General features: G+C 37.6%; 2 protein-coding genes across 43 annotated transcripts in view; one reads left to right on the top strand and one right to left on the bottom strand.

The window, feature by feature from the left end:
* Positions 1–386: 386 nt before the first annotated feature.
* LOC105398723 (oocyte zinc finger protein XlCOF7.1) lies at positions 387–5632 on the bottom strand. Its single transcript, XM_048629988.1, has 5 exons — positions 5353–5632; positions 3609–3738; positions 2728–2904; positions 1609–1890; positions 387–1367 (listed from the first exon to the last, which is right to left on the bottom strand). The coding sequence occupies exons 1-5, from the start codon at positions 5509–5511 to the stop codon at positions 487–489; spliced, it is 1629 nt and encodes a 542-aa protein (XP_048485945.1). The 5' UTR covers positions 5512–5632; the 3' UTR covers positions 387–486.
* A 413-nt stretch (positions 5633–6045) lies between these two features.
* Positions 6046–15285, top strand: part of LOC105398720 (gastrula zinc finger protein XlCGF57.1) — a 95618-nt gene continuing 86378 nt past the window's right edge. For 39 of the 42 annotated variants that reach the window (XR_007267688.1, XR_005254079.2, XM_011570924.3 and 36 more), the window contains exons 1-4: positions 6046–6390; positions 7552–7729; positions 8174–8296; positions 8789–9004. Coding sequence is in view for 40 of the 42 variants with exons in the window: in XM_011570924.3 (XP_011569226.3) it covers positions 6235–6390; positions 7552–7729; positions 8174–8296; positions 8789–9004 (673 nt within the window). In the remaining 2 variants the exon portion in view is untranslated. Of the gene's footprint in view, positions 6391–7551; positions 7730–8173; positions 8297–8788; positions 9005–12908; positions 13833–13875; positions 15281–15285 lie in introns of those variants that run through there. The other 3 variants (XM_011570929.3, XM_011570931.3, XM_048629787.1) reach the window with 3 other exon arrangements.

Here is a 15285-nt window from a genome sequence, read left to right as displayed (position 1 = left end):
GTATACAGATGGTCTAGCTAGACTCTGGGAAAGAACATAGGCTACTTTTTATCCCGGAATTCCCACGGGAAAACTTTTTAAGGCGAAGTGAAGCTCCCCGGAACAGCTAGTATAATATACACACTGAATATACTTAGCCGGGAATCGACTTCCTGCCTGTTTCACCAAAGTTATTTGTGGGAAAAGTCACGCAGACAAGCTCAAATATTATTGCCAACGATATTTTATTACTACGAACTAGATGGAGTGTCAGTGCAAAAGAAACGTCTCGACTAATAAAACACCACTTCTACCACTAAAATCTTATTTGAAATTAGTTCGGTTAGATTTGTGACCATATTCTTTGGTACAATGGTTGTCATTAGGTTGAACTTAAAACAGTTTGACCGAAAATAAAATGTGGACAGTTTTTTGCTTTGTTTCTTGTATGTGACACACCATCTATTCCGTCTATTCATATATTGTTAATCTAAAGTCTCGCACACACTACTTATGCGTTTGACTATGCACTTTCAACTTGTGCGAAGTCGGATATTTCTTCCCGCAGATTTCACACTCGTGGTTCCTTATTTTCAGGTGAACATCCCTGTTGTGGGTCAAAAACTTCTTCCTCGAGTCTAGAACCTTGTCACACAGAGTGCAAGGAAACGTCATCTTGTGCCCGTGAGCCTTGACCATGTGTTGGTTCCTTTGGTCGTAAGAAAAAAACATCTCTTCGCAGTTAAAACAGTCTATAATCGGTTTTTTCTCATGCACTACACTCATATGGACGTATCGTGACCGATTCGTAGTAAGAACCTTCCCACATATCTGGCAGGGGAAAGCGACATTTGTCTTGTTGTGGCAGCGAATATGCGCTTCTAGCGACGATAACTGCACGAACGTGGCCCCACATTTATCGCAAATATGCGTGCCAAAATGCGTAGCCATGTGGTCTATCAAATTGTCTATGAACAGAAAGGAGTTGCCGCACTCAAAACAATCTATATTCGGATGCGTCAGTTTAAACTTGAGGAACTCGTTGTCTATGGTGTAGATTTTTTTTCCGTGCGCCTTTGACAGATGCTCCTTTAGGGTTGGGATGTCGTCGATTTTGGCGTCGCACAATCGACAATCGATTCTCGTTATGTCGATTTTGAGTGCTTTCTTCTTTGGGTAGCTGCGTTCGAACAGCCTCGGCTCGTGAGTGGCTGTGTGTTCTCTCAAGTCTTTGGGATCAGTGAAGAATGTTCTGCAGTAGAAACAATAATAATGTCCGTTGATGTTATTGAACGGACACACGTAGGACCCGTTGACTATTTGCACGGCGTTGTTGAGCGCCATACGCTCCTTGGCCACTTTGGAATACTTAGCCGTGGTTTTCGCATCTGGAATTGAAAAAAGCATATTATGAAATTAAGTAGGTAGCTATACTTACTCAAATAAATAATTAAAATAGTAAGATGTAGCATATCACTTCTAGAGTGTATAGAAATTACAGATTCCCATAATATTATCTTAAGGACAGAAACTTAGCAAATGAAGCTAGCATTTTGGGAACCCTTTGACGAGAATTCATAAATGAAATAAGCAACAATTTTACTACCATAAACAATATTTCATAAATACCTTCAGGTTTTGGTTTAATTGCCTTTAGCAATTTACTTTGCTCCTTTAATTTAGCCATCTTCATGAGCAGCATCTTCCTAAGCCTCATATCTCGTTCTTTGTCCGCCATCTTGGACACCATCTTGGATTTCGTGACCAAACTCTTTGGTTTGGGTTTTTTGAATGTAGTCGTTTCATCAGTGCCTTCGGTGTCAAAGATTGGATTCGTGTCTTTAAATATTCTTGAAGGCTCTTTTTTGAAGAGAGAATCATCTTCTGTTTGTGTCAGTGGTGGTGATTTTTCTGGAAATTAAAAGCAGACAAGCTTAGTGCTTAATTCTAACGAAATAATGTGTTTTTTTTTATGTAGCCTCTATCATAGGTTGCCACTGTTGGGCCCATTATGTGTATGGAATAACAATTCAAATTATTAAAAAATTACAGGTTTTTGCTTTATACACATGTCTAGTCTAGTCTCATGCTCATTTGTCATTACTTTTTATTATTATTTTAAAACTTATATTTGTGTTGTTTCTCTGTGTATATTTTTTTTTATACGCACTCACGCCTTGTACTAATGTACTCCCTTGCGGGGTAGGCAGAGGTGCATTGCTGCACCCACTTTTCGCCAGAGTGTTATGTTAGTCCCAATGTAATAGGGGGCGGGCCTATTGCCATTTTACGGGCACATCCAAGACCCGAGAACAAATATCTCTGTGTTTAAACAAATATCTGCCCCGGCCGGGAATCGAACCCGGGACCATCGGCTCAGTAGTCAGGTCACTAACCACTACGCCATTCGGTCGTCTGTGTATAATTATATTAAATAAATGTATTTTATTAAATTTTTTGTTGTATATTAAGTTATTTTTTGTGCAATAAAGTGTTTCTAAACCAACAAGAAGTGCATCTTTACCTAGTGCTTCATTGTGAATCATAATAAATAAATAAATAAATTATGATTTATGAATAAATCAGTCTATCAGACCCTTTAGCATGAATTTTCATCGTGACCGTGAAGTAAAATTACTCAATGAATTTTGTGGGAAAATGTTAGTTCTACTACCGACCGACTACATATTTTCATACAAAATTACTCAATGAATTCTACTTCATATTCACAATGAAAATTCATATTACCTTTAATCAGAACCACATTGCCAGCATCCACACTGCCGCACTCGCTGTACGTCTCATCACACACAGAGTCGCTGCAGGAGTCGTTGCACGTGGACTCGTCGTCCAGGTACTCCACATGCATCTCGTATTGTGCCTCCGTCTTGATTTGGAAGTTGAGAACGTCTTCTTCGTTTTCTTCTGTAAAAAGTTGGAAATGAAATATTTATTTAAAGGTATAATAGACCAGTTGGTCGCCGTAGGGCAGTCGGTCGCCCCAAGTATCCCTGGAGAGATGAAGTGGAGAAGGATCTGCGCGAGCTCAAAGCGACGACTGGCGAGAACTTGCGCAGAACAGAGAGAAGTGGCGTCTTATGGTAGCGGAGGCCAAGATCCACTTTGGGTCAACAAGCCATCAAGAGTGAGTGAATAGTATAGTTGTTTGTTTGTTTCATGTTGGGTGTATGAAGGTAGCTGTCCTTATAGGTCTGGCACACTCTGCTGGGTAGTCTGTGTTTATCTGATTGTAACCTGTGTATGATTGTTTGTCACCAAAACAGTAAAAAGGGTAATTGTTTGTTTTTATCTTTCACCACTGCTAGGTATAATATTGAAGATATCTAATAAAATTGATTCTCATTTTATTTACTTTTTATGATTTTGCAAACTTGCAATCAGTAGGTACATGTACATACACCATACAATACACTTTATTTGCACCAAGAAAAATAAAACAGTACAAAGAGGTGGCTTAATTGCTTATAGCAATCTCTACCAGACAACCTTTGGATGGAAGAGAGTGAGTCTATATAATTGTGAAGTATATAATGAGATAACTTAGGCTTGATAAGGTAGGCCTCCTTCTTCTCAAAATTTTCTATAATATATCATAATCTTAAATTTACCTTCAATTTTCCTCTTCAGCGTCTCTTCGCACTTGAGCACCTGGTTCTTGAAGGAGCATGCGGCGCGCAGGCGGTGCACGCAGCTCGCGCACACCAGCCGCTCCTTCTGCGGTCTGTCCAAGTTGGACAGCTGGAAAGAAAAGAAGCATAAAATGCTTTTTTTTCTTAATTTCAATAATGAACGTTCTTAGTTTGCAAATTCCATGGTGAAAATAACATGCCCTATAATGTGGCAAGTTACTTGGCGACCCTCCTTGCGGGGTGAAAGAAGTGGCGGGGGCGAGGTAGCACGACATGCTACACACGTAGAAAAGTGTGCCCGGATTAATCTCGCGATAGCTTGTAACTATTTCTGACGTAAGTAAAATTTTATTCTATGAGTGTTCCCGTAAATGTCATATTTAGCTTAAAATTTATAGTTTGACAGCATTAAAATTTGGATGTTTACCTTCAGAATATCTACCAATTTGAATTTATTTATGTAAAAGTGTTTTATTTTATAAATCAATTTCCATGTCACTTTCACTCTTTGTTTGAACTTGTTCATCGTCGTCGTCATCCTCATCTTCATCATCGTTTTCATTAACTTCAATTATAAATCTAAGACAAAAACCAAAAAAACATTATACCTACTTTGAAGTATAATGTACTAGAGTACGCCAGTCATATTAGTTCAGTGTACACCTATAATATTTTATGTTTAATTTACATTAAATTATAAATAAACAATAACATACCTGTCCAATACATCGTCAAATACTCGAATATCAGATTTATAATATTCGTCTTAATTTTTTATGACATGGTCGTCACAATTTCTCCACTTTTCAGGCGAATAATTAGAGAAAAGCAACTCTGTCTATCTCTTTATCTACGTTAGAGTCAATCGACGTACTTGCGAGCTCGGCTCGCTTTTCACGTACCGCCACACAAGTTCAATAGGATTTAATTCCACGTGGTATGGGGGTAGGCGAAGCACGATATGACCATTTTCTTTCAAAATTTCATCAATTTTGTAATTTTTCTCTGTGTTTTGCTCATTAATTACTTTCATTAAATCACATAAATTTTGGTTGCTTTCCTAGTTACAAGAACTGACAACTGACGCACTGTCATATGGACTCTTCGTCTTTGTTGTTTACTTTTTCTGTATCTGACTGCGCAGCACCAACCTTTAGCCGCGTAGCATGACTGATCCGGTACGCTGTTCTACAAGCAGCCCCTATATTGAGACATTATACGATTTGTTGTTTTTAACGTTATTTTGTTGACGAATTATAGATACCTAATAATAATATAATGATAATATTAAAAAGGCCTCAACACTCATCCTAAGACTTATGGTCTCAGGATCAATGATCTCATGTGGGTCGCACTCAAATTATGACAGACTATATAAGACATGTGGCCGCCTCGGCTGCGCGGCCGAGACTGCCGTAACAATGACATGCAGTGCACGCGTTGCCCTTCACCGCTACCCCTCCCGCTACCCGCTGTCGTCTTGGGTACCTCGTCCCCTCCGCGTCTTTCACCCCGCAAGGAGGGTCGCCAAGCAACTTGCCAATCTATAGTCCAGCCGCTATGTTTGTCAGCGAGACTTGAAATTATGGATTTGCGCCTACAGAATCCATATAACCATAAATGAAACACTGAACTCAACCAATGAATGGGCTTAAACTAAGGAACCACCTCAGCCCCACCTAATACCTACTTGCTACGTGTCTAGATATCTTATAGTACGTACCAGTATTCCGAAGCATTCTAACAGCATCTCTGAGTAAACCTCTCTCTGTCCCAAGTTCTCATACTCAATGTTGATAACCCGACACTTCTTGTTGTGGCCACAGAAGCGGCAAACACCCGTTTCTATTACCGGCATAGCTTTGAATCTAGCCGAATTCATGATGGGGGACAAGTTGTCTGATGTTTAAGGTGAAAATAACAAGATAAATTAAGCTAAGAGTGAATTTATAAATGCAAATATTCGCATCGAGCAGCGAGCATAACAACATAAAAGAAACCCTTCGTTGTCATTCCTGTGAGTCTATGTTTATAGTCTATGATCGTTGCTGACTATCTCAGAATAATAAATATAGATTAAATTTATAACATAACGATATTTCCTATATTATTAAAATTAAATGTACGAAACATTGTTGGCATCGCGTATATTATACTTTTTCTCATAACAACGGTTGCGCACGGTCCACAGATTTTGACAGAAACAGTCGCATGATGCATCTTATGAATCTTATGATTCCTTTTAATCATAACATAACTTTATTAAAGTTAACTACTAACTTAACTTACTTTTAGTTATTATTACCGCATTATTATCTACTCTTTTTTTTTCAATATTGAGGTCTGATGAGAGGTCTGAGGTCCAGACATTGTCTATGGCTCAAATAACGGAAGCGGAAACAGATAATTTTTTTTTGTAAATTTTTATTGTTGTCTATGGTAGCATGGCGTCTTTTTCGGCGTCTTTTCGGTCCGTAGAATTTGCGTTGTTTAAAATAGCAAAACTTAAGCTATAGCCGTATATTACTATTAAAACTAATTTAGATAGTGCATTTAATGTAATGGTGATTGTTTTTATGGAAGCAATCAATTGTTAACTGTGAAAATGGATGTTGGTAAATCTTCCTCATGGCCGCCGGGCCCGACTGTTTGCCGTTGTTGCTTGGCCGAGGGCTGCTACAAAGACATCTCCACTGAGTACTTCTGGATGGGAAAACGAGAAGTCTACGCCGAGATGCTCACAGAAACCTTCGACTTAGCGGTAAGTACCTAAATACTTTGTTGTATAGCGTCCATTTTTCACGTAGCTTGGTGAACCCGGGCCATTTTCAAAATGTCGTCCCCGTATTGATGTGCCGTATACAGGGGTATATTTTCAATTTGGTCGGATTGCAAAATCAATACGTGAAGCTCAAATCGATGCGATGGCGGTCATTGTGGACCCTCGCCCCTCTAGGATCAATCGAAGATGATTAATTTGTAGAATTACTTTGTCAAAAGACTAAAAAGCTTATTTTAGTTAAAATTGATAAAATAATACTTTATTCTATCTTACTTCAATTTCTGCAACTGACCTGCATGTACTTACTGTGCAATAAAGTCGAAAGGTGCCTTAGCCGGCGGCCGACATGATGTCGCATCAGACATGTCTTCGAGCGTCACTATACAGAGATTCCCAAAAGTGAACGATAATAATTTAACCTCATGATCTACTGGTCACACTGAACAATAATAAGTTAGGCATTAGAAACATACCTTCGCAAATGAAGCATTTTTTACCATCATGTGGTTAAATTACTATTGTTGACTTTTATGACACCCTGTATAGCCCTCAGCCAAATGAAAATCATACCTTAATTATGTAGCCAGCTGCAGCTGCAACATCATGTTGTCAACCGCCAACTTGTAATGTAAAACAACTTGTAATACTTTAGATTATTAGTTAAACTTAAATGCTGAGTTGTAGGAGGGATCTTTGAGCTAATGTCGGCATTAAATCTCTGTTTGCTTCTTTGTGTCCCTATACTGTCAAAGGAAGGCAGCAAAAGTGTATTATTTTACCACCCCCAGGATGACCCACTATCCTAACTAATATTATAAATGCGAAAGTAACTGTGTCTGTCTGTTACACTTTCACGCCAAAACTACTGAACGGATTTGAATGAAATTTGGTATACAGATAGTCTAGGCATTCCGGAATTCCCACGGGAAAACTTTTTAAGGCGAAGCAAAGCTTGCGGGAACAGCTAGTCCTTTATAAACTTGGCATCTATACCACTTAAACTTCTGCTAAAACCATAACATCTCTTCAGCCTTTCTCTTCTGGCCACTACTGGTCCCACTGAGTTCCACTATCTCTAAACTCATTGTTTTTAACATTTCCTTAGTTTTATCCACACATTAAACAAAACATGTTTCACAGATATCATATGCACAGTCTGCGGGCACCAACAGTAACAGCCGCCTCATCTGTGAGCCGTGCATATCTCGGCTGAGAGATGCCTCCGAGTTCAAGAGACAGGTGTCGGAGTGCGAGAGGATGTTCACCACGCTGCTGGAGCCGGGCAGCTCCGGACAGAGTGGAATGGCCCAAGTCACTTGTAAGTCAGATCTCTGCTGCATTTTTTAATTATGTAATGAGTTATGTCAGATCAGAAATCTGATTGGAAATCTACTGTGAAGTGTGCGGGGCGACAACATAGTGTGGGGCCTCCTAGATCTGAAGACCAGCATGTTTATAATTTAGGGCTATCAAGAGCACTTTCAAACAATACTCATAGGTATTGAACATCAAATCCATGGCACAACAGTCATAGTACACTACACTATCCTGTGGCTTGGTTCCTGGACACAGGGCTGGGCAATATCTAGACTAGACAGTCAGACATATTCAAAGAGGATAGCAGATTTTTCAATCATGACATAACATTCCAATGCAATCAAAATTTGCTCTTATCCAAGCCAGTCTTTGTAAAGCACCCTTAGGAATACACATGCAATTTCATCAATTTTTAAAGTGTTATACATTATATCTTTCCCTACAGTGAGTCGTCTCGGCAAGGACGTGAAAGTGGAACGCGTGAAGGTGAAGAAAGAAGACAGCGAAGATGATGATGATGACGACATGTTTGCTGAGCCATTTGGTGATGATGATGACGATGATGATGGTAAGTACTAGTAAAGTTCATGCCAGGCACATATGGTAGTAAGTATAATGATGATAGTATAAGACCGCTTTTTAACCGACTTCAAAAAAAGGAGGAGGTTCTCAATTCGTCGTCAATGGACTGCACTGAAGCGGGCATCATTATTAGATATGATAGCAGCATTTAAATAGCAATCATGACTTTGTTGCCAACTCTTCAGTAGACTTCTTTATAAATGTTGATGGACCATTCAAAAGACCTTTCTTTTACGTTCATCAGGCCCTGTAGCACGGGGCGCCATTAAGACGTGACAAAAGTTCTCCGTCGCGCTCGCTCTTGAGGCTGCGCGGTGTGAGTGAGCGCGATGCAAAACTCTTGTCACGTCTTAAATGCGCCCTGTACTAGCCCTTCAGATATATTTATACAATGAATAAAAGCATTTGACTTTGGAACTGTGCCAGTGCCAAGTGAACTGGACCTTATATTGAAGTTTTTTAATTTTTTTTTCCTCAGCTGACGACGAACCATTGACAAATCTGGCCACTAAGATCCCGAAAAAAGAGGCAGAAGACGATATCTTTGGTTCGGAGGATAAGCCTAAACCTGCTGAAAAGAGGAAGGCCACTGTCAAAGCTAAGGCCGTGCCAGCCAAGAAGGCCAAGGCCACTGTCACCAAGGCCAAAGGCCCAGCGGCCAAAGTGGCCAAACCACAGGAGAAGAAGAAAAGAGGTAGGAGTCGACTTATATTCTCTATGAGTTTGGGGACGGAGTTTTTCAGGGTGTTGCTCTCTGATTATGTATTTTTTAATTGTTATTGAATTGAAAGTTAATAATAATAGTTAATTTAAAGTATTGCATTAAAATGTTAACAGTGCAGTAACTTTATTAGTTATGAAATTAAAATTATTAGTAACACGTCAGGCTATTTGTAATAGATACACATGCCTAAGATTATTAACGTATATATTAGAGAGAAATTTTATACCCGATATAAACTATAAGAATTTTACACTCAATAATGTATGTCCAGAAAAACTCTGCGCCCTGAATTTTTGAATTGATTGGATTTCTGCTCTGGAATCTAATGTAAAACTTAACTAAGCTATTCCTTATACGACTATATGGGTAGGTACCTATGCATTACCTGAAATAAATGATTTATTTATTCATTATTATTCAGATTTCGTGTTGTTTTGTTAATATCTATGAAAACCCAAAAAAAACCCTGAGCAGTAAACCATTCAATGTTGATTTTATAAAGCATGTAGTGTTGTAGCATCGACATTAAAAAATAGCATTTGGTTGCACCTTAATTCTTGTGTAAAAACATAAAACATACTTTAATCAGTTTAATTAGCAGTTAGCTGTTTTTAAATGTCGATTATTCATATGGATATGTCTTAAAAGCGGGAGATTTGAGGATATTGACATTTAAATTGTTGTGTATGTATGGTATTTTATGTTAATCTTATATCGGCGATACACATAAATACCAATTTTATAACTTAAAAAATTACAGAACATCGCTGTTAAGATTACATAAGGTACCTCTTTGCAAACAACATTTAACCATATTTTTTATCAGTTACCTAAGTAATTAATATATGTGGTTAAATGTTTTATTGCTTCTGTACTGTTTTCGATCCATTTTCTTGCAAAGAATGGTCATTTTGCACACTATTCTTGTAAGGCAGTGTTTCTTGTTTGTTTTCTTTCCATACAGCCTCAAGTTATCTTTTGAAAACATGTTCAATTGATAGATAATATAATCTTTTTTGTTCACCAAGAAATAATCAATATACCTAGATAGAAATAATTTTACATGACAACATAATTAGGATACACATTAGGGTATCACTAGTTACTTGGAAAATGCAGTGTCCTTATCATGATGGTAGTACTGTGGTTAGCCCGTGGGGAATCTCGGAGGATAAAAGGTAGCCTACATGTTCCAGTAGGCAGCTTTCTCCTACCTTACCTTATTAAAATTGGTTTATCCGTTTTCTCGCGAAAGAATAACAAATATAATAGATAGAAAATAGTTAATTGTAAAAACATGTGCAGAGAAAATATTGTATATGTAGGATCGTAATAACGTTAGCTTCTTCTTAACCGATTAAGTTATTTAACTCAAAACTCAGTCCAAGACGAAAGATAAAAAAAATACTTAGGCACATTACAGAAAATATCCAAACGAAAAGATAACCTCGGTGATTGACGATAATCCAATATGGTGCAGCATAGGCGCTAGAAGGTAAGTGTTTGTAATTTTTTAGAAAATCCTGTATACATCAATAATAATACACCGTCAAAATTTGTGTAGCATACTGAGTTTCCGCCACTAATTTAGGAAAAGTAAATAAATACAGGATCTTCTGAAGATTTTTAATAATTACTCAAATCTCTTCAATTGATTATAGGTGTTTTTTTTTATAAATAAATATTGATTGCATTTTTTGAATAGAGACATATCCATGTGAGGGTAGTTGTGTATTCAATAATTTGTAAGCAAAGTAGAAGAACTTGTGTATCAAATAAAAAAAATTAACATTTGATATTTCTTCCACTTTACTAACGATTTAAGAAGCAGGTTTTGCAAATTGAATGCATACAAATTTATTTAATATTCTGTCAGTCCGTTTATGCATTCAATACGTATACCGCTTTAGTTCTTATTTTCCTTTTTTTAGTTTTAAGATTTTTACAAAATACTTACCATATCTGAAAACCATTTGAGACTGCTTTTTATAAGCTTTTTATTTTATCTGAAATTAACATATTCGTCACGTACCTATTCTGTCTAAAACACGGCTCGTTTGCCACGTTAAATGTAAAATTATTCTAAATACGATTTTAAAACCTTAAGCGGAATATTTAAACACCTATTTTTCGGATAAAACCCCCTATTGAGAGAGCAAACAGCTTTCACGTGATCTAAGCCGATCGGTCGACCAAACAATGTGAAGATATGTTGGAATATTTGGACAAAGAAGTAATATTGCCACATTTATAAACGAATCAAACCAATGATGGACGATACATTTTTAACAACTGAGAAAGAAGACAGAGATAGTATAGAAGGAAACAGCCATGTTTATTTCATATTTATATGTTTTTTCGCATCCTTTAAACCGAATAATTTGTTAAATTTTGGGGTCAAAGACTCCAGTTCCATACAAACAAAATAATAGAGTAATTGTTAAATGACATTATTTTTGCCAAGTATACCATGTTGGTACTCTATATTTGCCGCATTGCTCCAATAATATTGAAAATACTCATTCGATTACGTACGATTGTACGATGTAATAACGATTAAAATACGTTTTCTATAAAAACCAATGTTTTAAAATGTTGTAATAACTACGTAGTTGTTGACAATATTGAAACCCCCTTATTCATAAAAAAGTTACTGAACGGATTAACTATTGAACTGTTCTGTCCCTCTCTGACAGAGAACAATCTGTTCTTTGACAGAGAGTGACAAAACAGTTCAATAGTTAATCCGTTCAGTAACTTTTTAGGGTTCCGTAGCCAAAATGGCAAAAACGGAACCCTTATAGTTTCGTCATGTCCGTCTGTCACAGCCGATTTACTCGGAAACTATAAGTACTACAGTGATGAAATTTGATGGGAATATGTGTTGTATGAACCGCTACAAAAATATGACACTAAATAGTAAAAAAAAGAATTGGGGGTGGGGCCCCCCATACATGTAACTGAGGGATGAAATTTTTTTTTTCGATGTACATACCCGTGTGGGGTATCAATGGAAAGGTCTTTTAAAATGATATAAAGTTTTCTAAAAAACATTTTTCTTAAAGTGAACGGTTTTTGAGATATCAGCTCTCAAAGTCGTAAAAAGTATGTCCCCCCCCCTCTATTTTTATAACTACGGGGTATAAAATTCTAAAAAAAATAGAGGTGATGCATGCTAATTAACTCTTTCAACGATTTTTGGTTTGATCAAAGTATCTCTTATAGTTTTTGAGATAGATTGATTTAACTGTAATATTATATTTGCTGCTACGGAACCCTTTGTGCGCGAGCCCGACTCGCACTTGGCCGGTTTTTTTTATGAATAAGGGGGTAAGACTATGTACATCGTGTACAGTACATCACTTGTAAATAACTTGAACTTTCATTCGACGGTGAATCTTACGATTTACCTAGATATAATGTAATAATAATTAATACAATACAATAATCTTTATTTGCACACCGTAAAAAACTTAATAAACAAATGGCGGTCTTATCGCTAAAAGCGATCTCTTCCAGACAACCGTTGTAAGAAAAGAACTAAACATAGAAAATTTAGGTGTACTTACAAATAATATTTTAAAAAGAAAAATACATATCCAAATTAATGTTAAGGATATCTTAAATACCTACTTTATTTTTCTTATATAGGTATACCTACTAAAAACATGATTCTTCTCCGTTACGTAATTTCTTTCCCATTTGATATTGAACTTCATCAGCCTATAGCAGTCCACTGCTGGACGTAGATATTGCTGATATTGAACAAAAGCATTAAAAAGTCGTATCTGGGTGCTATAAGGTTTTCTTTGTGATTTTAATTTGAGTTGAAACTGAAGCCAAGAAAACTACAGCCATGTTTTTCTTGTTTTAGACGAAAAACATGTCGATCCGGCGCGACGCAACGCTGAAATCATTATAAAATACACAACGGCGTACCCTTTCCGCGTCAACGTCAAATCCATGCTTTGCGTTTACTGCCTAGAGCTCTACGACGACCCCTCCGGGTTTAGATCGCACATGGAAGGCGAACACCCGACTTTCAGCCTCCGAATGGCGTTCGACAAATTACCAAAAACCGAATTCATTAAAACTGATCTCAGCAACCTTAAATGTAGGATTTGTACCGAATCTTTCACTAGCTTAGACGATGCCTCCGCGCATTTAAAGGAGACTCACAATAAAGCCATAACACTCAACGCTCCGTTAGGTGTAATGCCGTACAGGATGGAGACTGGTCGGTGGAGCTGTGCCGTTTGCTCCAAAAGCGTTCCCTCACTACTGCATTTGAATAAGCACACCATAACACATTTCTTGACATACGTATGCGACACTTGCGGCAAAGGCTACGTGTCCAGCTCTGGCTTGCTTCAGCATGTCAAGTCTAAACACGACATAGAATACAAGGCTAGATGCAGACGTTGCCACAAAGTGTTCCCGTCTCTGGAAGCCAAGATGCAACACCATAAGGTAGAGAAACGCTGCATGACGCACTGTTGCTCAATGTGCCCGGAACGGTTCGCCCACTGGGAGGCGAAACAGCGGCACATGAGCGAAGCTCACGGCCAGAGCAAGAATAAGAAACTCCAGTGTCCGCACTGCGAAGTTACCTGCTCAGACAGGAGGGCCTATTACGATCACTTCAAGATGTTTCACTCGCAGGAATATCTTGTCTGCATGCATTGTGGCCTGAAATTTGCATCCGCTTCCCGTCTTAGTAGACACTTGGGAAAGCACGCCTTGTAGGAATTTATCTGAAAAGAGTCATCCTCTCCATTCAGTAAACCCTGAATAAAAGTTTTAAGTGATGTACATAGTTATTCGTGTCTTATCTTTTTTAGAGGTAGAGGAAAACGCCGCATTGAAAACTGCCCAGTTAGTCTTGAGGTATTCCACTGCGTACCCCTTCACACTTGAAGCAAGAAAATTTATCAAATGCATTTTATGCAACGAGACTTTTGACGATCCGCTCGCATTCCGGAATCACATGGATCTTCAGCACGAAGAAGTAGATAAATCTGATTTGGTCAATATCAACACGGAGAAATCTGTTACCCGTGTAGACATCACATATTTACACTGTAAACTGTGTAAAACCCCAATCGAAAGCCTAGAAATGTTCGCCAACCACCTAGCTAATATTCACGACTTGCCAACAGTCGACAAAGTCCGCTGGCTAGTGCCCGTGCGTTTGGAAACGAACAGATATGTTTGCGTTCTGTGCGACAAAAAGTACACTGGTTGGTCGCAGCTTTTCCAACATTCCGGGACACATTTTAGTAGATACATGTGCTCTGGATGCGGCAAAAACTTCGAAACACGTCACGGCTTACTACAACACCTACGGAATCACCATTCCCATGAGTTTGACATTTTCTGCATACGCTGCAAACAGATCTTCCCGTCAAAGCAGTCTTTGAAACGTCATACGGCATCAGAAGAGTACTGCTTTCCTTATTGTTGCAATATTTGCAAACAGCGGTTCTCGTTTTGGGAAAGAAGGCAGGAGCATCTTGTTGAAGTCCACTGTATTGCTAAGAAATCGTATCCATGTTCAGAGTGCGATAGAGTATTTGAGACACGCACCCTTTACTACAACCACTTTAAAGCGGCTCACACTGGCGATTTTAAGTGTAGTTACTGTGATAAGCAGTATGCTTCAAATAAGCAATTTAAACTACATATTAAACATAAACATATTGATATGCACAGCTATGACAAAGTTGATGATGACTTCTCCACACTGAGCTTCGAAATCGATGATTCTTTCTGATTTCAGTCGATTGTTTACGTATATATAAAACATGTACATAATGTAAATGCTCAAATGTAATATGCCGTGTGTTATAAATTGTTTTATACCTATATCTTATAACGAATTGTTAAATTATAAATTAGAACGAATATCGTTAACATATTATCTTAAACGAGATAAAATTAAGTTACTTTAATCAATAACATACTGTGAAAAATGAATATTTTTTAACCCTTCGCTGTGTAATTTATTTTAACAGTTTCTTGTCAGTGGCGACAAAACTTAAAGCTTTGAAGTTTAGTTCGTATCTCGTTATATTAAAGAATCAAACTGATGCGTATTGGAGTAACATTCTAACTAAGGAATTCTTGTGCAGACTTATTTTTAGTATCATGAAATAGCTAAGAATACATTTTGAATATGAGATGCTGAGAAATTCAAATGTAATTTGTAATAATAATATTAAGATAAAAATTACCTAGCTTCCAAATATAAA

This window comes from Plutella xylostella, chromosome 24 (genome assembly GCF_932276165.1).
Source record: "Plutella xylostella chromosome 24, ilPluXylo3.1, whole genome shotgun sequence".
Classification (NCBI taxonomy): domain Eukaryota; kingdom Metazoa; phylum Arthropoda; class Insecta; order Lepidoptera; family Plutellidae; genus Plutella; species Plutella xylostella.
This window is presented reverse-complemented; position numbering and strand designations above follow the sequence as displayed.

Excerpts from the sequence above, each read along its gene's own strand:
- LOC105398723 (XM_048629988.1), bottom strand. The coding sequence starts at position 5,511 with ATGAATTCGGCTAGATTCAAAGCTATGCCGGTAATAGAAACGGGTGTT. Across the intron at positions 1,891-2,727 it reads CAATGTGGTTCTGATTAAAG|AAAAATCACCACCACTGACA; the intron begins GTAATATGAATT and ends TTTAATTTCCAG. Across the intron at positions 1,368-1,608 it reads AATTAAACCAAAACCTGAAG|ATGCGAAAACCACGGCTAAG; the intron begins GTATTTATGAAA and ends TTTCAATTCCAG.